The 27,013-nt window shown below is 38.3% G+C and overlaps 1 protein-coding gene across 3 annotated transcripts in view; it reads right to left on the bottom strand.

Annotated features, from left to right (window-relative positions):
• The window catches only part of LOC146420931 (cilia- and flagella-associated protein 58-like), a 34,623-nt gene extending 7,817 nt beyond the window's left edge, over positions 1-26,806 (bottom strand). For 2 of the 3 annotated variants that reach the window (XM_085047871.1, XM_085047872.1), the window contains exons 1-12: positions 26,697-26,806; positions 25,932-26,065; positions 22,485-22,766; positions 17,382-17,518; positions 15,523-15,679; positions 13,275-13,469; positions 11,004-11,141; positions 8,729-8,888; positions 8,411-8,493; positions 7,075-7,266; positions 3,511-3,672; positions 561-707 (exon numbers count right to left, since the gene is read on the bottom strand). In XM_085047871.1, the coding sequence (XP_084903997.1) occupies positions 561-707; positions 3,511-3,672; positions 7,075-7,266; positions 8,411-8,493; positions 8,729-8,888; positions 11,004-11,141; positions 13,275-13,469; positions 15,523-15,679; positions 17,382-17,518; positions 22,485-22,766; positions 25,932-26,065; positions 26,697-26,727 (1,818 nt within the window). In that variant the 5' untranslated portion in view covers positions 26,728-26,806. Of the gene's footprint in view, positions 1-560; positions 708-3,510; positions 3,673-7,074; positions 7,267-8,410; positions 8,494-8,728; positions 8,889-11,003; positions 11,142-13,274; positions 13,470-15,522; positions 15,680-17,381; positions 17,519-22,484; positions 22,767-24,132; positions 24,735-25,931; positions 26,066-26,696 lie in introns of those variants that run through there. The other variant, XM_085047873.1, reaches the window with a different exon arrangement.
• Between the last annotated feature and the right edge of the window lie 207 nt (positions 26,807-27,013).

Raw genomic sequence — 27,013 nt, forward strand, 5'->3', positions numbered from 1 at the left:
TTTCCTTTGATTTAAGACACATTCTTGCTGCTTTATACCACAATATTAAAATAACTATCTGTGCAGAGGGACCTACTAAAAGGCACTGCCTAACTCCCAAAAGACTAATGCTTGCTAGTTACACAGAAATACAACATCATGAAGTGCAATATAATGGGGTTTGCACTTAAAAACAGTAGAAAGAAAAAAGTTCTTAGAAAGAAAAAGTTGAGTTATAAGGGTCTACATTACAAAGTTTGCTAGAATGAGGCTATCCCCAAAATCAACATTTCTGCAAGCAAAATGGAACTTTTTGCTAAAAATGTTCAGTCACCAAGAGATTTAAAGCTTCCAACAGACAATTCAGGACTCTTTCATTATAATTACAGGCAGATATAAATCTGTCAGATATAGAGATTTGTGCAACTATTATCTCCAAAGGATACTAAGATCTTGTGCTTCAGTTACAGAATAGCTCATTGAACTACAGCAAAACAACTACCACAGGTCAGAACATAATGCAGTCTGTGAAATCATGGAAACCACCCTTTGCAAGAAGGTATATGTGTCACAGGTCTTACTTTCAATGATTCCTTCTCATCCTCAGACTGCTGACATTCCACACGTGCTTTCTCAAGGGCTGTGTCCTTCTCTTTGAGCTCCTCTTTCAGCTGATCCACTTGACGTGTGGAATTTTTCAGTTTCATCTTCATTTCTGCTATTTCATCCTAATAGAACAGGAAGTGTGATCACAGAGAGGGTTAAAGCAAGAGGTTGGTTGTGATGGGAGTTCAGGCTATTTAGATGTTGGAAAATGTAGCCACAGTGCATTAAAGTAGATCTGTTGTACATACCATAGGATACCACTTTTTAATCCAACAGAACAAAACATTTTCATTAAATGACAATTTTTTGTTTATGCTAGAATGACATTGCAATAAAAAAGTCTTTAAAAGATACACTGATAAAAATAATAACCATCAATCATGAGTTTAATACGTCATTTAATTTAAAGTGCTGGACACACTATAAGAAATAGCAGTCATTCGAAATTAAGATTCTGATAATATCCATCTGTTTTCATGCTTCTAATAATGTGCTTTTCCAATAAGGTTGTAGAGAGTTGGGCACAAATCTTTGGAAAGAAGCTGGTTTTGTGCAAGCAAACATACCCCTAATTAAGATACCAATATGTGCTAGCTTGCACAGAGGTGCCAGGGGTAAAAGAGGGCTCAGCATTTCAGAAGGCTGTGAGAGTATTTAGCATATACTTTAGCTCAAACACAGAGCAAAAAGGCTGGTAGGACTGAAGAGATCAGGTCAGTAGGAATACTTCTACTCACAGCACAAAGGTGCCTGCCTGTATAAAATTAACCATTTCAGCTCAGGGCAGCGACAGCACATGTTATGCCATGAAATGGAAGCTACCAGAGTCAATCCTTAGACAGACATGTTCTTCTGGATGTAATGAAAGCAGCTTTAGAGGCTATTACTGCTCTGCTAGAATCTACCACCTCATAGAGAAGACATCATAATCTCTCATGTGAATACATTTCTCTTCCAGTACCAGACCCGAGTAGCTTAAAGCTCTTTCAGCACTGTCCACCATAGGTGTGGATTTACTCTGCAAATAAGGGATGTTTTCTTGCACGAAGTGTTTAATGTAGGCTAAGCAAGATCTTGAATCATGGCAATCTTCACCCAAATAGCACAGAGAAAGTACTAATTAGTTGTAATATGTCATTAGGCCCAACTCTTTGCATGTTCTGTCACTCTTGTAAAAGCGAAAGTTATTAAAAGCTGTCTTTGCTACACAGCCTATAAACCTCTTTAGTGTTGTAAAAGTTGACAGAGATTTAGCATTTAAAGCCCAGACCCACCCAAATACCTTCTTAACTCTTTAATTAATGAAGAACAGCATGAACACACAATTTTGCAAACTGGTCTCCTAATCAACTTGCTTAAATAAATGAATTCCTAACACCAAAAGAAGCCCACGGGATGAAAGCATCAGGTATTTATATCATATTGCCAGGAGGCCTTTTCCATTTTACTGACTTGAACATTATGGTACTGGAGACCACAAGCAAGGTGGGTATGAGATCATTTCACATTAAGCAACAGAAAAATACTTGCATCTAGCTTTATCTAAATCAGCTTGTGCAAATTTTACTTCCAAAAAGAAGAACGACTTTACCATAATGTTTTAAACAACCCTCTTTTTTTCTTCCATGACTGGCTGACCAGTTACTGAACATTCAATAGCTATTTTTCTCACTGCTAAACATAACTCTACCTTGGCCAAAAGATCTTTTAGGGTCAGCTATTTCCTCCCACAGGACTTGCTAAAAGAGTTTTGTAGTATGACAAGTAAGTTATTAAAGTGTAAACACTGGCTTCTAACAACTGGAACTGTGAACAGCATAGTGTATACCACCATGGAACATTCAAAACCTAAAAGGTTGCTCCATTTTCTAACTCAGCACATAGATGCCCATTCTTTATAAATGAGCAAATTTGTTGTGTGTTTTAAAATAAAAATAACTAGGAAAAAAATCAGCATATCAGCATTGTAATTTTTCAACATTATTTCTCCTGAGAGATTGTTTGGGAGCAGGAAGAATCCCTACACTGCATCCACTGACAAGAGGCTGACTAAGGTCAAGTAAAGCTTCCCACATAAATGGCAAAATGGTTCATTCCTCACAAAATTCAGCACACAGCTGGACAGGAACTTTGACAGTTCATTCCCATCTGCTTTTTGAGCAAGCCTATTCAAACTTATGTATAAATCCATAATTTACTACATATGTTTATGCCATATATACTTATTCAGAAATAACCCAAGTCTGTAAATGACTATCCAGGCTCCCAATGTCTACCAATTACAATAGGATTTGTGCAGTATTTTAGATCTTTACATCAGAATAACAGAATATATCCTTAAGTGGTCTGTTCTCTTCTTCTAGTATTGTTAGTGAGATCCCCAAGGAGAAGATATGAATGTAGAGAATCATCTCCTGACGAAAATGAAACTCCCTGAAAGGAACAAGCAAGGCTGGACATATTTGATTCCTGTCAGAAAATTCCACTTCAGCTGGGGAAGCATTCCCTCTGCTTCCTAAATCATTATTCACAGTAATGTGCATACACATTCAGGGCTAAGGAGGTAATCTTATTCCCCTTATACCCTATTTCACATACATGCATACAACTCCTGAAGGGATAAAACAGACTGGAGCCAGGATGGCTTTATGATTCCATAGCTCCAGTGTACCAGGATTTTATGCTTGGTTTGAAGCAGGGATATTTCCAGATGATGACTGTGGACTCCTATTTCCAGTCCAAATACAAATTGTGTAGATAAAACTTCAGGGACCTAAAACATTAATTTCCACAAAACCCACAAGAATGAAGAAACCACTTCTGCCATTGATCCACCGAGCTTTCCTTTAACAAATTTAAATTAGATCAGGAAGAAAAGAAAACAAGAGCAGAGAGAGAAACATATGAAAAAATGTATCCTTCTACCTTGGCTTCAATCAGATTTTTACTGAACAGGGTCCTCTCTGCTCTCAGAGTTTCACAAAGGTTTTGTTGCTGTTTTAATTTAAACACTTGCACTTGTATTTCCTTCTCACAGTTACAGATCTGGATTTGATGCATTTCAAGATCTTTCATGTGATTGAGGACCTGGAGCAAAAGGGAAGGAAAGAAATTAACATGATTAAACCATTATCACAAGATTAGAAGGATAGGACAAAGTTTGTGATTTTCTTCCAAGATGACAAGTTCAAATACCTGTGATAAGCAGTTTTAAATACAGCTGAAAATTACTCCAGTCCAAATACTTGTTTAACCTTTCTGACTTGCTCATGTGGGACAACATGAAAGCTGAGGAATCATACGGACAAAATCTAGGAGAGAAGTTAATTTCCAAATGCATTTCATATCCAGTTCTCCTGACTCCACTTTTGAAGGCAGATTTGGGATACAATTCATGTTTATATGTCAAAGCAGAAGAAGAAAACAAATGTTTACATCAAATACTCAATAACTGCAACGTTTGCAGTTGACAGTGTTGTCCCTTCCTTTGCAGTAATGCCTTGGGAAGGTCTAACTATGGGGCAGGAGCTTAAATAATTAAATATTCTACCAGGTACCTCCAACTTTGAAGATAGGGGAGAGCTAAATACAGAAAATTTTATTACAAAAGCAGGAATACAATTCCAGCACATTGTAGCTGACTGCAGATGATCTCAGGAACTGCTTACAAGGCAATACAAAAACAAAGTCCCAGCTTATCATTTTCTCCTACCTTAGCCTTTGCTTTTTAAATAATCTGCCAATAGAAATAGCAAGGAGAAGAAATCAATAAGGCATGTTTTCTATCTGCACTGTGCTGATCATAGGGTGCAGCAAGATTTGAAAGTAGGTCACTGCATTTTTAAGTGTTTTACTTGGTTTTGATACAATATAAGTGCAGTAAGATTGTGGACAAAGTTTTTTAAGTTGTGCTCACAGGCTAGATGCTGACTTTGCTTTTCCAGGAATGATTAAACCCAAATAATTCTTTCTTATAAATACAGAAAAGATAGATGCAGTGTTTCACAACACAGCCTCATGGGAGGCTGAGCATCCTCAATTCCTATGTAGTTGACAGGCACACTACACCTCTGAGTTTTGGCAATGAGGGCCCAAAGCCAAGCAGAAAGGATTTGGTATTCACAGTTTTTCCTGTATCCTCAAAGCTTTTTCATCTGTACACTTAACTACTATCTACTACTGGTAACTTGTTAAATTCAATTAACCTACTTAGTATTTCAGTAATGGTGCTGTCCTTATTTGCTTATCCATTTTTAATCACTCCAAGAAGTGCTGCCATGGCCTTAATGATCTGCCTATTGAACATTGGGTTTTCCAAAAGACTATGTGAATCTGTTAACTGTAAACTTAACATTTTAAAAGGCTTTATTTGAAAAAAAGCAACATATTAGAGACTGGTTTTGTGACCCCTCAGAAAGCACAGTCAGGGAACAGTTCAGATGGGAGTGAAAGGCATATTTCAGTGCCTCCTTTTCAGCAGCTTAAACCTTCCACAAAGAAACTAATATTTCATAATATAAGAATTTCAATTCAAAAAGGAAACATTCTGCTAACAATCATACTCAGTAACACAGGCTACATAACAAAGAGCAAAGAGCAAAGAACAGGGGTTTTTTTCTCTTGTGCAGGCTAATCTAGAAGTAAGACCATTCAACAAGTGACACTGACTTGAAAATAAGCAGTCAGCCAAGGCAATAGGTAGCAGAGGAAGTCATGCATGAATTCTAACCCCAAAAATGTTTTACTGTTATGGATATAACTTCGCTGACTCTGTTCATCAGTTAATAGTAAATGGTGATTTTGAAAGATGAATTCTGCAGCTCTATAAAGCCTGCCCTGCTATAAATAGCCAGACAGCTTTCAGAGACTCTATGGCTACATCTTTGGGCTTAGATGGGTTTGGCTTTTTTCCAGCTCTTATAAAATTCCAAAAGTGGGCTGCAACCTCCTGCAAAACCAGCTTGGTGGCAAAAGGTGATGGAAGAGAACTGAATGGCCATAGACTTTCTGCCCATCAGTAGCTCATTCCCCACCCGCTGTGAAATGACTCCTGCAGTTTTGCCACAGCTTCTCAAGTCTGAATAGGTCAAAAAGTGAACCTAAGTATTAGCTATTTACATAATAATCCTGATCTTATGTCCTCCTACCCTGCATTTAGAATTGAAGCACAAGACTATTGTCATACATATTCCTGTGCTCAAAACTGTTCTTGCAGCTCTTTAACTGTAAGCAGAGTCAGGAATTTCCCCTTTGGTGAGCCAAGGAAGCCTGCAAGTCCTTTGGAAACTTGCAGTCACAATGCAGGCACCATTATACAAACAGCTCAAGTGTCATAAGCCATTTACTGAGCCTCTGCCTTATGAGAACTGACAAAAAATTTACATCCAAAGTGGCAGGGGAAAAAGAAGTAAGCAAGCAAACATTTGTCATTCTCACCCTCAAAATATTATGGGCAACCCCAGCCAGAATTAAAAGAAAGAGCCTTGTAGTTCTGAGTGTTATGAATTACACTCTGGACCTAGTTTACAATGTTCTTAACTCATATCTACACTGTTAGAAATGCACTATGGGAGAAAGAAGCAAAATACGACTTTGCTACAAAGACAAATCTCAATTTTGTGGAATATTATTTACAAGGAAATGACAAGAGGTATTCCAGGCAATGGAGCATATACCATTCCAAATAGATTTAAAAGCCCCTGGTCACATGAAGTTGGAAGGATATTTTTAAAATTAAAAAATAGCAAATAACTTGTGAATTGAAACCACTTGAAAGCTAATCCCAGTAAATAACTGAGCTTCTTGGGCTCTTCAATGTGATACTCAGCAATTAATGGAATGCGTTGAAGTCATGTTCCTGACTTTATTCCATCAGGAATAAAGTTATACATAACAATGGGCAGCAGGCAACAGAAATTTTATGCAGTATTTCCCCACATCTACTCCAGGAAAACTTGTTTTGCAGGCTACCTTGAACATGCTGAGATGTTTTCACATACTGGAATAATCCTTCAAGATGTTAAGTACCTTACCAAGATCTCAAGGACTGTTAGTTCTCACTGGCCTCAATTTTAGGACAGTAGTTGTAGGCAAGATTAGGTCCTTTGCAGATAAGACAGGACAATCAAATATAATTTCCAACTGTATATGAGAGTTTCAAATGTGGGCCTCATGTATAAAAAGTGAAGAGGCCTTGGTTTGACCTCTAGCCCTAGCTTCATTTCCCAACTGATCACTGAATAAAAGCAATACATGGCTGTACTCCAAATATCTCACAGAATTAATTAGTCTCTCTCCCACTGATAAGGTTTCCCTAGAGAGACCTGAAGCAGTAGCAGACAATATGCACTGACAAGAAATATTTGTACACTGTATGAGGACCACCAATCCAAGATTTCTCCCACTGGCATGTTAGAAAATAAATGTATCATCTTTACAGTTTTGAGAGAAAGACATGAAAGAACCACTTGCACGAAGAGCTGTTCCTACCTTCTCTTTGAGATCACTCGTTTCATTGATGAAACTCTCTCTCTCCTTCTCCAATTGGTAAATAATCTTCCTTTGTTTCTGAGCTTCTACCTTATAACTTTGGATTTCTCCTTCCAAGTTCTGTTTTGACTGTTCATGGAGCTTCACCAAATCTATCTGCTTCTGAGTAGCATTTGTAGCCTTGATCAAGTTCTATAGGGAATAAAAAATGATGACCCTTGAGCTGAAAAGACAACACTGTCACCACTATGACAAAAGCATGCCATTGTCAGCGTGGATTATGGACTTTCCAATGTTATTATCCCTTATCTAATTTGTTCAGTTGAAATACTTGAACCTCAAATCTGATTTTTTAAAAAAAATCTCTAGCACAGCTGCTAAATAAAGCTTTTTCTGATTTGAAGTTAAAACGCAAGTGTCTACATTACAAAAAAAAAAAAAAAAATTGACTGGATTGTTTACAAGTGGATATAGCTAATGACTGGAAAATCCTTACCAGCTTTCAGGCATTTTGATTGTAAAGCATGCCAATAGCCAGTAACACTAATAACAAAGCCAAATACTCCTCCTTCTCATGTCTTAAATAGAAAGCTGAAGCTGGAAATCAACCAAGCTTAGTTTAAAATTTTGCATGAGGATTAAACAGAAAACATCAACATATCATCTTTACAAAATCAGCCTCTTGGTCCCAGTTTAAAAAATTTCTTTCCCTATACAAAACAAGTATTTGTTACCTGTCAAATCAGAGCCTCTGCTAGATTCAAGACACAGGACAGTGAATCTACCCCAAATAAAGCACGTCAGAAATCATCTTTTAGCATTGAATTTAGTAGATAACACTTCAGGAATGCCCATAAACATGAGATGCTATGTGCAGTACAAGAACCTTGGGCTGATGCGAAACAATCAGAATGAGTAACAAGAGCTAAAAGGAAGGATTAATACTCAAACAGTCTGCCAAGCTGCTACACAGTGTATCAACACTCCAGTTTGCTCTTTTATTAGCAGACTTAGTTTGCCTAGATTAATACTAAACATCATAAGATACAGAGTGTAAAAGCACAGATGTAATGACCTCTTCAGACACCAAATACTGGGTTTACAGTTTGAACTCCATGATGATTTGTATGTTAAAACTTAGAAATCTTTTGTGTGTTTATGGATACTAACACTATTTCAGTGCACAAAAAAGAAGTAGTTTGTCCATCTGCTTAAGGAAATCTGAAGGCTTTAACTAAATGCTACGTATTCTTTTCTGTGTTGCTGTGAGTGTTTAAGCTTCATGCATCTCTTTCTCAAGCCATGAGGCTTATAAATATGACCAATGCAAACTCACCTGATTTAGCATATCCCTTTCCCTCACAAGCCCATCTATAGTTCTCTTGTCAATATCTGCCTGCTTTTTGGCTGTCTCCAATTCTAGAGAAAAACAGGAAATAAGATGAGTCCTGGGTTTAAATTGTACAGCTGGTAAAAATGCAGAAACAATTTAGTGGACTTTTTAAAAAGCCTTGACATTAAATGAGCAGTCCAATTAGCTGTCAACAGGTTTTACAACCCTAAATATCAGCTGATGATGTTAACGCTTATTTGGGTACCTAGCATAACTTGGAAGAACTCAGAAGACAGATCCATCCATCTGTTAGGGACCTACCTTTCTCCAGTCTGACTATTTGATTTTTCAGCATGCTTCTTTCATGGTCTGCATCAACTTTGTGTTCCTCTGCAGCACGCAGCTTACTCTGGAGAACCTCTCTTACTTTGCTCAGCTTTGAAATGTCATGGCGCATCTGAGCCGCTTCATCCTCTCTCTCCTACAGAACAGCAACAAGGAAAGGGGAGACAAAGCATCCACAGAAAGAAAGAACAAAATGCTTTTGGCATACACTTACTCCGTGAAACTCAGAAAGTAAACAAATAAGTGCTGTGGGTCAGCTGCAGAGAGATAATTAGCTAAATGAACAATATTTAAAACAATTTAAACAAAGCCAGCTTGGTAAAGGAAAATGGTAATCAAATCTTACACTTTAGGGCTGAATAAAGAACCCTCAGCTGCAAACCTCACACAGGACTATCCAATTAGTCCTGCAGATTAAGCACGGGCAGCTCTATTTTCATTTGAAGTATTAGGCACAGTGGCTGTGATGAGAAAGGTATCTGTAGTGTGGTCTGATTGCATGTCCCTGAATAGCAAGTATGTGTTATCCCCATCTCTTTTATAACCTATGACTTTAAAGAAAAAGCAAAATGTAGAGTCTCTCTCATTTGCTATACAATAGAGAAAAAAAAATAATAAATCAAAATGCTGCATAACTGGTTTCAGGGAAACATAACCAACAATCACAACAGCAATCAGTCTTTTTCCTTTCAAGAAGTATAACTTCTTCATGTAATTCAGTGCCAATGTTAGGTTTTAAAGCCATCACAGACTACAGTGTTCCCTTTACAGCCTCAGATACTGATGCTGTGAGATGGGGAATCCTGCTATGAAATGTCCTCTGGGAGAATGGGAATCTCCTCAGCTCTTACTGACATTAACTCTCAAGAGGTTTAAGAGTATTTCACAATTTGCATTGCCCCAGCACCACAGTGGAGCACTCAGCACACTGCAGATGGAATTGTAGGCAAAATCCCTACAAAAACTGTATCCCAGATCATGTCTGGAGCTCTTAGAAGCTATAGCAATTGGCTTAACTACTAACTGGGCAGTATCTCCTATTTTTTTGTTCCCAGAAGTCCATGTGCATGACTCTAAAAGTTCCATCAACTTTTCCTGAAATCAGGATAAGATCATAGAATCAAAATCCTCTGACACTCTAAAGTCCTAAATGTAACTCATATCTGTGAAGTTTTAAACAATGAAGGTATCGGTAGAAGTAATGATAAAATTGGATGACATGGAAAAGACAGTAATTTGTTTTTAAAATAGGTAAGAAAAACATCCTTCAGTTTGCCTAATAAAATACAACAAAAAAACCCCTTTTACCATCCTCCATTAAGGATCCAAATCAGAATCGTCTATGTTGAATTAGTTGTGAACTGAGCTTTTAATCTGTCAGGGATAAGTTTCTATCAGACTAACAGTCTCTGATGGCAAACAAACCTTTTTATTTAGGTGAATTAGACATACTCGATAAAACTCAAGAAGAAAATTATTTTCTACCTGAATTTTCTAATGTTTAGTGTTTTAATCCAATGATGACATAAAATGCAAGATATGGTAAATAACATCTACAGATTACCCTTTGTCACAAGTGCTCTTAAAGTACCCTAAAAAGAATATGCAGGAATCCTTTATCCTTCCTCAACCGAAACTCACCTGCTTCTCATTGTATAAAATGATTGTTAAATAATGTGAAGTCAGGCAACAAAACCATTTAGATCTGAAAGTAAACACCATCTTGGTTGCTTATTTTTAAATTTCTCAACCAATACTGGGGGCAAGAAATTTTAGTGTTGAAAGCAATTCCCTTCAGTAGAAATTATCCAGGACACCATTGTTATAATTTATTAATATTTTTCAATGGATTTTGGCAAAATTCAAATTATGTTAATCATTGTAAGAAAGTCATTGCTCTTATTTGAAGCTCTCAGGATTGAAAAATGCCCCCATGTTTGTCAAAAGTACCACCTATCTCTTATAAACAGAGTGTGTTGAGCATTTTGGTTCATGTGTTTAATGAAACAAGTCCTCCAGGACAACAGGTGCTACATGGTCAGGTGAGAGGGTTGGACACTACCATGACCATGGTACTGCCATAGAAAGAATGGCATCCAGCATCAGCCAGATCTATTCCTAAAAACTGCTCAGGTTTCCTCCAAAACGACCCATGGGGAACTATCAGACAAGAACTGAAGCCATCTCTGTCCCAGGTGGTAAGATGTCATTGGAATGATCCAGCTGGTAGGATGCACCTTCTGGAACTTACTTTCAGTTCTGCTGTCTTCTGACCAATGTCCTTCATCACTTCGTCAATCAGCGTATTTTGCTGCTCACTCTCTTCTGTGAGCTTTTGATTTTTCATCTTCAAATCTTCAAGGTCCTTACCAGCTTTTTCATTCAAGATCTGTTAGATTAAAGAACAATCTATTAATTTTTTTAAATCTCATTACAGTATCTACATATACATGAAGACAGAACCTTCCTGCTATCCAGAAGATAAAAGCTGCTGCAGATTTTTGTCTGCTTAAAAACTACTCTTCACTGCTGATGAAATTACTAATGTTGAATATGATACAAGGTCATACTGACCAGAGGAAATCATGATTGCTAATGGATAACACACCCAGTGTCTTTTTTTTTCTGAAAGCTCAGCAGGTCTCTATTGCAGGTGGTAAATAAATATTTTCTTGTTAGGCATTTGGCAACCATCATATAATACCACTTGCTACGTACAATTACTGAAAATGAGTATGAGATTCAAATTACTTCAATCAGCAGAGGGCAGGGGAGCTCTGTTTTATGAGAAAGCATCCTACTTTAATGTGCTGATAACATTTCTCTGGGTACATGGTTTCCTGAGACCAGGACGCGAGCATTTTCTTCTTTAATTTGTCTTCAGTCAAACGTCTGGAATACTGGTTTTGTAGTTTCTATACAGAACATATGTTTCAATACTGGAGCTACCAGACTTATCTTCTACTTAAACTTCCCTTGCAGATATCACGGATATAAATGAGTAAAGACAACCAGCAAATTTTTCATTCCTGATTAAGTCAACACGTATTATGCCTTTAAAAAACATTAAAAGAAGAGAAGCAGAATGTAGTGTAAAACCAAGGAATACTGTTTCTTGTATTGCAAATGTGAGGATAACTGTTTCAGGCAATCCTTATAGTGAGACTTGGACAGGGTAAAGCTTATAGCAACTTACAGCAGATGTATCAAACCATTTCCAATGTCATGCAAGAAAGGACATTTTATTAGAAATTCTAGTAGAATAAGAATAAGAATATTAGTAGGCATCAAAACAACTGCAATTCAGTTGAGACAATAACCTGATGAAATTGCAATAGCTGTGTCACCTTCTTTTGCAGATCTCTACCCTGACCCTTGCACAGTGGCACAGCCTGTGTTTTGGACAGACCTCTAGCAAAAGACCATGCAGGGCCTTCACAGACATCTTCAAGCAAAGCACAGGCAAGAAAGACACTGCAGAAGGTCTGGTTAATTAGCTCACACACAGGACTTTATGTGAACTCTTGGTTTCCAGGACAGTTTGGATAATTGAATGCCCCTAAAATCTAAACTTTGAAAAGTTGAAAGGGAGTATGAAAAGGAGAAAGAATGGAACAGAACCAGGAATTGTATATACAATGTGATTGCCGTGGCAGATGACAGAGCTGCCCTCAAAAGCTGCATCAAATCAGCAATATTCAGAGAAATAATCAAGTCTTTTCTGTATCTCTTCATGCCAAGTATTTTATTAAGACTTTGTGTTGACTAAAAACTGGCACAGACCTCTACCCTCACAATTTCAGGGACCAGAATGGAAGAAAAAGCCACAGAAGTCATAAATTTACAAGATACGCACAACTCACAAGGAAGTTTCCCCTGAGGTAGGACTGGTTTACAGCGATGAGGTCTCCCCTGCCATTTACTGAAATTGCTTCTGTGAGAGTTTCTCAAAGTCAGGGGAAATGGACTGAAAACCTAAAAATTCACACACTTGCAGAACACTATGCTAGGACATTTCCAGATAAAGTTTTTAGAAAGAGAATGAGGAAAATCAATCAAAAAGGTTTATGAAGACAGTTTCTTGCCCTTTCACAGGCTTGAGAGGCAGATAAAAATTATTGTGAAAAAGAAGAAAGAAGTGGATGGAGGTAAAACTATTTTACCAATGCCACTAGACACAATCAATAGCAAAACTGGCAATATAGCAGAAGTCCAACCTGGCAGTCTCCTATAGATCATCCATGCTCTTCACAGACTATGTCTCACTTGCTGTGATTTTTCCATATGAACAATATCATCATGATCCACTACTGATTTCTGTGAGAAATCTATCTGAAATCTGTCAGCAAGCTTTATATCCATATTTATTAGTAAATTAATATTTATATACAAAATATTCATTAAGTTTTAATACCTCAAAATAATCTCCCTCCCTCTCCCTTCAGGAAAATCCATTTTCTTCTTAATTATAACATTTGACTCTAACATAGGACTGATGAATACAGTGTGCCATGTACCCTACCTTCTGCTCGCTAAGATTATTTTCTATTTCCAGTTGTTTCTCCTTGTTGTTCTCTATTTGTTGCTGTAACTTCTGGATCTCAGCTTGCTTGTTATCCATTTCAGCTAGAAGATTTTGCAGCTCATTCTCCATTTTTTCCTTCTTTCGAGTCTCTCGTACTTCCTCGCTTTGACGCAGCTGGATGTCTTGCTGAAGCTACAATAATAGAGAAGAAAACAGTTTTAAATTCTGCTGCCTTTTACTCAGGAAAACAAATCACCACTCCTACTATGCTTGATTTTAAAAACAAAACCTTCTGTGTTACTGTAATCACTGCTATACAGAATATGCTAGCTCTTCTTAGAAGAAATTATGTTTTCTAATGGTTGAACAAAAATTCTGCATGAGGGAACCTATTTATTGATGACAAAAATTTGTTAAGCACCAGTCAGTTCACCCACTGAGAAGGGCCTAATACAGTTCAAATGTAAAATCATTCCTCTGGAGATGCAGTGGCAGAAATGTCTTTACTGTTATAAGTTACTTGCAAAATGGTACTTTCTGAATGCAGCATTAAAATTAATTGGAGCTTGATGTTATATTGCCATAATAAAAATAAGGATTTTTATTTATTTTTCTCTCTGACCAGCAGAAACACTTATTACACTGACATTAAAGAGAGAGATGTCAGACTCATCTGACATCATTTTCAGTGTTCATTTTTGTAACTGGTCTCAATCTTTCTGCTCTCAAAGTTCCTATGTGGCAACTCTGAAAGAGGAAATTTTTCTCATATTTAATAGACTGTCTTGTGACTTCTGCTCTCTCCCTCCACAAAAATTTGACGGAGCAGAATCAGCAGAGAGGAGACACAGGGGGCTGATCCATATGGAAATATTCAGTTCAGCCAGGGACCAGCAATTGAAAGATGTTCTTTGCTTAAGGATTCCTCCCCCTCTGAGCCCACAGATGAATAGTTCCCAGAACTGACAGGGTTTTCAACAGGATCTTCAAAGAGACATTGTCATCTAAGCAGTCTGAAGTGGAGAATAATTTCATACTGGGAGAATGGGAGGTGATTACAAATGCTATAACAATTCTGTAAATTTAAGGGTTGATGAAGTGAGTATCAGAAGATTAAGGCTGCCAAGATTCAACAAGTTTTGACTCTTTTCTCTCATGCCTACAATGCTGTCAGAAAAACAAAGATTTTATATTCTCTTCTAGTACATTCCCAGTCATCTGCTTTAGAAATAGAAACAATTAGTGTGCATGAAACCTAGACTGATCATTACTTTCCTATTTGTGACTAATAAAAAACTTAAAGCCAAATGCTCCTTCTACCTCTTCTCTTTGTTTAAGTGTGATTTTCTACTCTTCCTTTCTCCTGGTGTCTTGTTCCAGCCCCTATTTATATTCTGCTTTAAATTTTTTCATTTCTCATTATTATGCTTCTGTATTTGATGTATCAGAGATCTGTATCACATCTTTCATCCTTTTCTACTTTCCATTCAGTGGCTATTCCACTGATCCTCAGCCTTCTCTATCTCCAGCTGCTCTATACGTGTAAAATAATCCATACATATTGATCACTAAAGAACAACTGTCTACTCAAATGGTCAGAAAAACAAAAAGCCTAACTTAATGAAAAGCTGAGATGGAGTATGACTGCTCTCTACAGATATTTGTGTGGTGAAAAATTTAAGCTGAAAAACAGTAGTCCAGAATCAGTGTAAAGAAGAAAGTAGGAGGTCCCTAACCATTAAAAGAGTGAGGATCTAGAAAAGCTTCCCATAAAGAATAGGAGAGAAAATAAGGTCACTGTTTTTTCAGTCAGATTTTGATACATTCTTAAAAATGATGGGATCTCATCACATGACAACCACTGCTAACAGCAAGGGACCAAAAATCTCCATTCCACGTCTATGCAGCGTCTCTTTAAGACATAAGGATTTACAATACAGAAAACACCCAATTTCTTCAGTATGAAAGATGATTACGATTCACAAAAAGCAACCTTGGCCTCACTGGGGTATTGGGAAGCTATGGAAGCAGCTGGTACATGACAGTACACTTTGCAAAGTACATAGCCTAGAACTACAGAAAAATATAAAAGTCATTCACAGCAGAGTCCCTTCAGAGCACTCCTGAAAATGTTTGAGATGTGAAAGAACAGGTAAACAGCATACTAGTCACTGGAGATAAATTGCAAGTGTGGAGAAAGGCTCAGGACAAAGCCTGAAATCACCATCTGCTCATCACTACAGACCTGTAAAACTGATTGCTCTGCCTCGTTTTTTGCCTTCTCTGTTTCCTGCTGCTGCTCTGTGATTTCAGTGAGATTTTGACGTAACTTCACAACTTCTGACAACAGTTGGTCTCGCTCCTCTGTTACCTCTTCTTGAAGTTGTAGCAAATCGTCGACACTGGAAGCAAGGAAATAATAGTCAAGCAGTGTCACAGGCCATATCTGTTCTTCCTCCTATGCCAGAGCAAGGCTTCTGGGAGAAGGTGGAGTTTAATTTTTTTTTTTTTTCATTTTAAACTCCTCTCTGTTAAGAGGAGTTTAAAATGAAAACTGGTCAACTGAATGATATTCTCTGTCTACTGTGATCAGAGTAGATCCTCTACGATCACAGTAGATCCCCTGTGGGCCAGGGAACAAAATTCCCTCTTTTATGCCCACTGAAATTTAGTCAGGGACCCAAAATGTTACACTGTTGTAACCAGTCTCTCTGCACCTTACCTGACTGGACATCTAACTAGGTTATGTCTTACAGTCACATAATTCAAAAATAAAACTGACTCTCTATTTTGACACATTTACAATACGAACGGAAGTCCAAGCACTGTGGATTCAAGCTCAATCCTAAAAAGCAGCCTTTTTGTTCTAAAAGATTATAGAGTTTTCAAGGCTGAAATCTGCAGAGGAGTTACTTAGTCTCATGGCCTTGTCACTGGACAGGGTAATTAAGCATTGAACTGGAGGGCAATAGAGAAGGAACTTCAAGAAGAAAGTGCAAGCTGGTAGGTCTCAGCAGCATGGGCAGAGCTGGAAACAGGAGCGAGGTGTTGGCAAAATAACAGCTCCAGGCTCTTGCAGGAAAATGCAAAAAGCAGCTAGAGAGAGAAGACTTTAGGGAGAGTTATACTAAGGGGAGGTAGAATGATCAAGCTTTTAGATGCAAGGAAAGCTGTTAAACAGGTCCAGAATGTTTCAGGGACAAAAGGTGAAAGAGTGGATTCCTCAGGGACCCAGGTGGTTTATGAGCTGGCACATTTCTTGGAGGGGGAAATGTTTGAGCACACGAAAGACCTCTTGTTTTTGCAGCCTGAATACATAGAGCATGCAGAGACAAGCATATCTTGAATGCATATTATAACTAAATACCTTAAACAGTGTGACAATTTCAAGCCATAATCAAGAGGGCCAACCATCAGCAATTTCAGCAGAAAGTGCACAGCTCGCAGTGTCAATACACTTAATCTCATCTTTGAGTTTACACTTAATCTTACAGTGCAAGCAGTCTCTGAGGACCAGATACTACAAACAGTAGATTCTGGAGAACTTCTGAGCAGCTCCAGAGGGTGATTATTATGTGCAGAATATAGTGGCTCAGAGGCTCCATCTCAGACTGGGTCCCTCATTGCATAAGTATTTGGTTAAAAAAACAAAAACATAACCTTGAAATTGTATAAATACAAAATACAAACAAGACCACAGACATTGTTAATGCCCTATAACAAAGCTAGGAGCGGAAGAGAAATCAAGCTCTTGCCTTCTTGATTTATCTACTTGACCTTGCTGCTGTGAAATGTAAAAATGTTGACAGGATCCTATTCTCAAAGTATGCTGAAGTATTTGTCAGATAAAACAATATGACACACACTGAGAAAGTGCATAGTATTCATTTTATTTGATCTCCCAGCCTAATCCAATACTGAATGCACTCAGAGCCTGACTGTACTTGCTCACTGCATAAACACACAGACAAATAAATGTGTATTCATGAGAAAAGTAAAAGGCAGTAAAGATCGCTCCGTTTTCTGCTGCTTCTACATGGCTAAACGAGGTATAGAATGATAGAAAATCAGATCAGGCTTTCCCTCTCCCTGAGGAAAACTTACTTGTACTCCTGTCCAGCTCTTTCCTCCATTAAATTATTTAGGCGTGAAATTTCATTTTGCAGTGAATCAATTGTTTCCTTGGTTTTCTCTTCCCTTTCCTGGGCTCTATCCACCATTTTCCAGGCCTTTTCAAGCTCCTAGGAACAAAATAGAAAACAATTACATAAATTAAATTGTGTTTAAAATAACCACAAATTAGAAATTAATTGCCTTGCATTTTGGTTAGTTGAGAAAATAGATTTTTGTGCCTTTTCATGCTTAGGTTCACAACAGTTCCCTTCACTGGTTATCTTTTGTTTTGGCTGAAGGCATAGCAAACATTTTGAGCCATTCAGGCTATGTCAATTTACACCAGAAAAGCTGTAAGACATCTTCTTTAACACACAGGTTTGAACATCATCAAATCTCACTCTATGAGGCTTTGATCACATGAGTACCAGTAATATCTAAAAATTTACTGACAATTCAGTGCCCACAAAGGTATCACCTACTCAAATAGCTCATGTCAGTTAAATTCTTATTAGCTGTTAGGACAATGAATATCCAATTTGATTTGGATGAGGGAAAGATGTTACTCAGCTTTTCTGCCTCTGTTACTCAGCTTTTTTGTTCATTTTCTTCTGTGAAGACTTAATGTATTTTGATTTCTACTACTTATTTAGACAAGACACAATTCTTATGCCAAATTTCAGCTCATGGAGTCACTTGAATGACAGATTTGTGTGGCTCTTACAAGCCTAGGGTTTGATACCCACAAGCAGAATAGGGGAGGAGGCTTCACTTGATTTTTTTACTTCCTCTTGAACTCTCTCCCTTGAATCAGATCCTTATGAGTCAAACACAAGGCTTATTCCCTGACAGGTTCAAATGAAGGTACTACCATTTCTGGAAGCCTGTGCTAAGAAAAAATGCATAAATTCAGCAAGTGACTGGACTGGAGGGAAAGTTCCTGAAGTCTCAGTAAATAAAGAAGACACTACTTTTGACACCAGAAGTCCCTGAGCTGCAAATCACAGCATGATGCTCTTTTCTCAGCTGGCTCCTAGCAGAGTTGTGGACTTGATGGACTTGTACAGATTTAGACCCCAAGTGTGGCTGTGCAGTTCTACATTATCTTTAGGGTCTCCCCAAGGACAGCCAAATAGAAGCACCATTATATCAAGCCATAATATCCCTTTTAACCCCTACTTGCATCATATGAAATTGGGGCAGAAAAAAAAATACTTTAAAAACCATCTCCACGACGAAGAAAATAAAATAATTTGATTTATAGGAAATTAGTTACAGAAGCTCTTTATTGTAATTGACATCTCTCTTTCTGAAAAAAACCAACCCTATTTAACATTAAACTCTAAATTATGACACCTATATTATTGGATATTGTTAATATATTTATTGAACACTTCAAAATCAAATATATATAATATTTAGCTGTTTCCTGCCTAAATTAAAAATTCAACCTATAGATCTAGTAGATGTAACAGGCTACCAGATTCTGCTGAAAAGATAACACAAAGTACAACATCTGTAGCCTCTTCAAACTGCAGAGGAAATGTATTTCCACTTTATTTATTCAACTAGCTCAGCATAACCAAATTTGAGAAACCATCTGGAACTTAAAGATCAGGAATGTTTGCTCTTCTTTTTTTTCCCCCCACATACTCATAAAGAATTAAACAATGGGCTTTCCTTGCTCAGAAATTCTGAAAATTACAGTCAATTAAACTCACTACCTACAAACAGTATTTTCATTATTTAATAAATTACTTAGTTCAAAATTAAGGTCGAAAAATGTGCTTTTTCACTTATTTATCAACAATATTTGAACAGTTTTATATATTAAAGTCTTTTTTTTGTCATACATTTGAGTTCTAATTTCCATTCAAGCAGCAATGATCATACATAAAGTATTAAGTGTCATCTAGTAAATTATATGTCTTTCATTCATTAATATCTTACACAAAAATGCTCAATTCTGAAATTTAAATAAATGCATGTTAGGCTGAAATAATAACATGAAGACACAGTGTATCATGTTGACTAGCAGAAAAAGCATAAAATATAACTGTAAATAAACATTTCAGATTTGTCAACTGCTAAGAAGCAACCACTCTTTCTCTAGAAAAATGCAAATTGAAAATAAGATTAAAGCTGATTACTTACATCAGAGCTTCCTGCCGGCTGATTAGACTGTGATTAAAATTGGTGAATTAAATCATTACGATTGGAGTTTTGGTGAATAGAACTGGAGAATAAAATCAATACAGCCTCTGAAAGGTTTTATTGGCTCCAGTGAGTATCTTGTTCAGATGAGCATTTGCAAAAGTGATCACTTGGAAGTCAATAAGGCCATTCAGATAAACACTGATTTCAGGTCACCCTAAGCTGTGCTTTTTAAACTTTATCTTTGGTGTGTAAAAACTATTATATTGAATTTGTATTCATAATACAAATTTTCCTTAATAAAGTTAGGAGACACAGGTGATGGCCTCGTTAATAAGCAAAATCTAAGTAAGAATTTGCTACAGACTTCAGCATCAGCAGAATTGGGCTTCACTGTAGCTGCTTCTTGGTTGTGTCTTTTACTGTGAGAGCAGATCAATAGATCTTTATTTTCAAAAGTAAAAAGGAGGAAAAATTTTGATGATGGAAGCCTTCACTGAAGAACATCCATGTTATTATTCAGTGTGAAAGACTGCAGTGTGTCAGCAACACGGAGTAATTGCAGTACATGATAGGTAGGTAATGCATGGCAGTCTGTTGCGTAATTAAAGGAAGTACACTGGATGTTTGCAGTTAGAATCACTCAAAAATTTTGGAGAAGTACTGAATTCTGGAACTTGTGAAGCAGAACTTATGAAGTGTGACAGCTTTACTTTACTTTCATTTAATGCCCCAAAAGATTACATCAGTTTCACAGCTCAGAAACTGAGAACTAATGAAACGCTTTCTTATTATATTGGATTGATACGCCTGGGAATTGAAAATTGGGTAATTTCAAGCAGGGCAGTACAAGCTCCTATAAATTCCCCTTCCAGCATACTTCCAGAGCAAACTCATGGATCAGTATCCCTACCCATGAAAAACAGAATTGTATTCCCTTTGTCATTAGCTTAGCCCTTTGCTCCTTTTATATGACTGTAAACAGCAGATTGTTATGTCCACTTTATTAAAACTACAAAAAAGAGCCTTGAACAGCCACCTGACAGTTAACAGCTATTGATTATCACTGACCCACGTCCTACCAGCCACTGATCTGTGTGGTTAACCCCTGCCCCAAACAAACCCCACTGATTACAACCAGGCTTCACACAGAGAAAAATTTTGCTTCTGCAACTTTTATTTCTTACCCTAATGACCCATCAAGTCAACAAGATTTAGGGCCTTAATTTGGAGCAACTATACCACTTTTACAGGAAAAGCCCCATCAGGATTGTTTTATGGTTTATAAATAATTAAATTGTGGGACAGATTGTTTAATTTAGCACTGAATACTTTAGCACTTGAACTTCCTTCAACACTTACCTTGGACACATGAAACACATTTTTTGAATGTTAACAAAACTGTAGTGAAATACTACAGCTCTAATATAACTTCCCTTCAGAAAGAAGAATAATATGGAATATAAAGGGCTTACCAAGCAAAACCTCAAACAAGGCATGAACATTTTAAACAATATCCAAATAATTCCCAAACCTTTAAGAGAAAGACTAATTCTCATAACCAAACTAAAGTAGTATCAGCTGTATACTTGGCTCACAGCACACCACTAGAAATGAAATGTCACATGTTGTGCATTGCACATAATTTCTAACAGGATCATATTGTCAAGCAGCTTTTTCACTTTGAAATCACTTAATGGGTTCAATAGTAGGCAGTATGGTTAAGTCATACCCTGCCTGAGCTTCAAATCAGCTGCTGAAATTGAAAAGGCTCTTATTTTCCCAACACTTCCTCAGTTTTATGACATTACTAAGACAATGTCTCCTCAGTTTGGGAGCATCTGGAAGGATCACCTCTCCTACTGTTCACACACAGAGCATTGCCATGTAATAGCAAAAAGGAAAGTATAAGGATCATTGTGGTTCTGGACATTCATCTACCACGTTTTGATTAGCAGCAGTGAAAACCAAGAAGATTCTCTATGCTATTCCTCCTCCTTGAGGAGGCTTTGGGCAGTACCATGGGTGTGCAAGCTGCCGCCACAGTGCTGCTATTTATATTTACCCTGAATGTATTTTCTTCATAATTCTAAGGACACAAAACTTCATTTCAAAGAACTTCTGTTTCTGTAGTGCTGAAAAAACACTCTGGATTGCTACACTGACTTTATTTTATGGAACAAAACACTTTATTGTAAGGCATGGAGGTTTCTCAGCTAAGTGCTAAATTAAAGCCTATCTAGGTATCACAAAGCTAAGTTTTTAAACCATCAGAATGAAAAGAGTTCCAAATACAGTCTTATGATCACTTGGCAGCTTTAGGTTTCTGACAGTCAAAATTCACTGTAAGCCTAAAAACATAAACTGTTTTTAGTGAGCCAAGCACTTTGATTTGACAGAGTTCAAATCAATACTAACAAACAACACATCAGAGTAAATTGGTGAAATCACACTGAAATGCTATATTTTGAAATGCTTTTCAAAAACACTGAGAAACTTTTATTTATATGAGTTGTCACTTCCCTGGCCTAAAATCTGCATTTCCAAAATAAGTAGATTTTTTTATGTTCTGGCAACAGTTAACATCCAAGCAGCCCTTCAAAGGTATTAACGAATCAAAAACTGTACATTAAGTTGAAAATGTGCCACTTTACAGAAGGAAAGCTTAAACAAAAACTATTCGTGAGTACTTGAAAGCTGATGGAGTTGGTTTAGTGCAAATAAACACAGAATTTGACTGAAACATGTAAAAATACCAGTCTGAGAAAACAAAGCAAAGCTTTTTTTAACGAAGAGGTTAAACAATTGGAGATGCCAGCTCTATACTTAGTTCTCCAGCTAGCTCTCTACATAAAATCAAGTGCTCTTGCAGGTGCTTTTCTTATTACATGTTTTTCATTAACAATTTCAGATCATACTTCATTCTATTCAAAACTTTACCGACTTCAATGATGATATAGTGTCCCCATCATCTTTAGAGAGTTTTGTGAGCACAGCAACTTTAGATGACTTCTCTGCAAGCTCAGCTCTCAGCTTCCTGCATTTCTCCATGAGATGCTTTTCATTTTCACGAGACTTCTTCATAATAGCAAGGAGCTTCTCATATTCGACACGGAATTTTTCCAGGGCTTCATCTCTCTTCAGTACACTGATGAATTCTTGGGAGTTTTTTTCCAGTGCTTCATATGCACTTTCTTCTAGATATGGTTTGTCAGAATTTTCCTGAGTGAAATAATCAACAAACAGGAGGAATTCAACATCTCACTTATGACCCCAGAATATAAAAAAGTAATGTACTGAGTATGTAACAGCTACTAAGAAATCATGACAAAATTTTCTGTAAAACTGCTCTTTTGCTAGCATATAATATGCATGTTGTAGGTTATTTTTCAAACACATCTCCCCCAATTTCACTGAAATAACTTGTGCTTTACCAGCCAGAGTTCTTGTAATTGAGTCCCACTACTGCTTTAAAGATAAGTCTACGAAATATCATCACTGTGATAGTGTTTGAATAATGCATCAACCACTGAGGAAGCCCAGTATTTTAGCCTCAATTCTGCCCAGTTCTCTACCCTCTAAATTCTGATTAGTTTATGATTTCTATCCAGATAGTGCCAGAGACTTGCAGAGAAGGACGTCTCAAAGCTCCAGTAATGCCAATGCAAGACAGTCCTGCCTCTGTGGGAAATGCTACTGTTAAACTTTTCACAGAAGACATTTTTGATCTAGCTCAGTTCTGTTGCCAAATCCTTGCAAATGCACCTCTGAGGTGGTCTCCCTAGGACAGGGAAGCAGCTCTCTTGTCAGTGAAAAAATCTCAAGGGCAACTTTAACACTACAGCCCACACTCCTGTCAGGATCAAAGAACACTCTGAACTGTGAGCAAAACTTAAGAGTGTCCCCTCTTCAAACCTGCTCTGGGACTCACGGGTTTCTTCTCATTTCATCCTCCTGTCAAACCACAGAATCACAGAATTATTTGGGTTGGAAGGGGCCTTAAACATCATCTCAGTCCAGCTCCCTGCCATGGACCTTCCACTGTACCAGGTTGCTCAGAGTTGCATCCAACCTGGCCTTGAACACCTCCAGGGATGGGTATCTGCAGCTTCTCTGGGCAGCCAGCACCAGATCCTCACCAGCCTCACAGTAAAGAATTTTATCCTAATATCTAATCTAGACCTACTCTCAGCTTGAATCCACTGCCCTCTGTCCTGTAACTACATGCTCTTGTGAAAAGTCTCTCTTCAGCTCTCTTGTAGGCTCCTTTCAGGTACTTCTGGTTTGATCTTGTTCGTGCGTTTGTGATTGTAAATACAGCTAAAAGACATGGAGTAATGAGGGGAAAGGCAGGGTGGGAACACCACCCACGATCTTAAATGAAAATTTAAGAGTTACTACTGCCTGTGTAGAAGCAGCTTAATTGCACCTACTTTCAGCACAGAACATGTGTCGCGCAGGTGACACACGAACATGGTCTATGGACACAGATGATACACAGGCGATGTTGTTGGGCTTATCTTGAGGTGCAGCCTTCGTGCTGTCCCAACGGGACAGGGCGGGAAGGGAGGGACAGGTTGCAGGTTACCTCAGCCATGCTGCCGTCGGGTGGGGGCGGCGGGTCGGTATGGGTGCCGGTGCTGGGGTCGGTGGCGGTACCGGTACCGGGGAAGTGGCGCTGGCGCTGGCGGTGGCGGTCGCGGCCCGGGCCTTTGGCGGTGCCGAGCCCTCAGCTCGCAGCCAAGCCGCCGCGGTATCGTAGCAACGGCGGCCGTGCGGGAGGAGCCGCGCCGGGCCCAGCGGCTGCTCGGGGGAGGCCGCGGCCATGGCCCCGCTCACCCCGCGGCCCAAGGGTGACTTCTCACCCCAAGCTGTCTGTCCATCTCGCTGCTGAAGTTCGGCCGTCGGGGATTTTAACCAAGGACACCGGGGATTGTTTCTCCTGTGACCCGAAAGGCTCGCAGCTGGCCCCTGAGCAGGGTAGCTCAGCGCGGCCGGCAGGGTGGGCCAGCTCGATCCCAGATTTGTTAGGGTTGGACAGAGTTCTGGGGATCATCCAGGCCAGCCCCCTGTCATGGGCAAGGACACCTTCCACTGTACCAGGTTGCTCAGAGCTCCATCCAACCTGGCCCTGAACACTTCAGGGATGGAGCATCCACAGATTGTCTGGGCAACCTGCGCCAGCGCCTCACCACCCTCACAGTAAAGAATTGCTTCCTAACAGCTAATCTAAACCAACCCTCCTTCAGTTTAAGGCCATTCCCCCTTGTCCAGTCACTGCATGCCAAATGGCATTAGGAGCCTGGCATGTAGATGGTTTGGCACAATCATGCTGCAGGACAAGGAACAGCAGGACAGTGGCTCTGCTTCAGAGCTGTGCTCAAGGATCAGCTGCTGTGTTGTCTCCACTCCAAGCTAACCCTTGGAATGGTGGGGTTTATCTCTCTAAGCACGCAAATTGTTCCATTTGATGGGTTTTTAGGGCAGGGAATGGATCGTACCATGTATACACTCCCTAGGAGCATGGATGTTGGTTATGACCCTAAAGTACCACGTGAAACAAATAGTGATGATGGGAAACTTTTTCTCTTGCTGGTTTAATGAAGCCTGAATTGTAGCACTTCATTTTACTGATTATGTGGCAAAATAGGCAGTTTCAAGTGGATGCTTTCAAATGGTCTGATTTTACCATTAGAACTGGAGAATAATACACATTTTATAATGTACTCTTTTTATGTGTGACTGAATATACAAAATATCCTATACACTAAAACATTCAATCATTTCAATGCACACTTCTAATAAAAAAATCAATAAAGTTCATTTTCTAAGTTTTGCGCTCCTCTTTTTCCTCATTTCCTTTTGTACTGATGTTTCTTAGATAATAAAATCACCAGAAAGATGATTACAATAAATTCCTTAATTCTAGGATGTCAGTTCTCAAGAGGAACAAACTTCTAGACCTTTAAAATAAAACAACTGCATGTGTAATGAAATATCAAATAATATGATTTTAATTTTGTGAGCAAAATAATGCTGGAGGAAGGAGACATGCTCAGAATTTAAAAGATAATATTATATGATGAACAAAAAAAACCCCCTCCAATTTACACCTCAAATATATAATTTTGAAATTTATTGTACTGTTTCTTATGTCTTTAAAAACAAAACAGGAGTGGAAACTCATAAAGGGAGGTAGTCACCTCTGTGCTTCAGGTTTATGTTTGTGCTTGAAGGTAACAGCATAAATGTGTCCAAAAATTATACCCATTTATTAAGACGTTCCCATGGGCTTCCTGGTCTGCATGAAAATGTCCCTGTTCACTGCACGGGGTTGATCTGTAAAGGCATCCCCCAAACCAAACTATTCTATGATTCTACTCTTACGTTTTTCAGACTCCTGGTGATATGTGTCCTCTGAGACCCTGTAAGGGTGACTGACTGGTCTTCATGACAACTTCCATTTGAGCTAAATCCATTCAAATTCTGCAAGTTCACCATCGTGGTAACTGCACTTTTAACTGCAGACATAGTGGGGTGAGTGTTAGGAGTCCATGGTAACTAGTGCAAAAGCCCATTTTTTGCAAGCCTTAAAGCATCACAACTCATAGCATGTACATGCAACGAGGACACAAATCTGTGACAAGACTCAAATATTTATATTTAATTAATTCTGCAACAAATTATATTAGCAAGAAGAGAATGCCTCAACCGTTTCATAAAAAAGGAGCTGCACTGACACTCAAGAGGATACCTGGGTTTCTGACCTTAGCAAGAATTTACTTTAGCTCAGGACCAGCCACTTAAAATTCCCTGGGCTTGAGATGAATTAGTGAAGTGTAAATAATCACACATGCCATCCTGTAATGGTGCTGTGTTTTTCATTTCTGTAAATGATGCACTCATGTCACAGAGAGAACTTCTGGACAAAGTGGAGCTCTTCTAGTGGGATCCCTTTTTAACGCTCCCTTTTAAGGTGAGTATATGTTCCCAGCTCTGCAAAAAGTTTTATGCTAGTAAGAGGAAGAAACTGCAATGGCCACAGGAAAAAAAAAAATTATCTTAAGTAAAAACAAATAAATCTCCATTAATAGCAAGGACAGGCCAGACATAGAAAGTTTCAGTTCATCAAAAAGATTGTTATTTATTTACCTGAATATATGACTCTGTTCAAGAGACACATGCTTTAGGGTAAATAAGCAGTTTCGCCTGTCTCACAGCTGCATGAAAGAGAGCTTTGCATCAGTGGGGTGCTGTTGGTGTGCATGCAGAAAGGGTTACTAGAGAAGAAATGTTTGCTCACTGTTTTATTTGCAGTCACAACCCCTGTGCAGTTAATTTAAGGCACGTTTTAAAACTGTAGTTTTAAAATGTAATGGCATCAGCCATTACTTCCTGAATGTAAGGATTAATGGGTTTCTGCAGAGATATAAATAATAACGTAAAAAAAATCTCATCATAAGATGACC

This window comes from Lichenostomus cassidix, unplaced genomic scaffold (assembly GCF_008360975.1).
Source record: "Lichenostomus cassidix isolate B80296 unplaced genomic scaffold, HeHo_3.0 HiC_scaffold_609, whole genome shotgun sequence".
NCBI classification, from domain to species: domain Eukaryota; kingdom Metazoa; phylum Chordata; class Aves; order Passeriformes; family Meliphagidae; genus Lichenostomus; species Lichenostomus cassidix.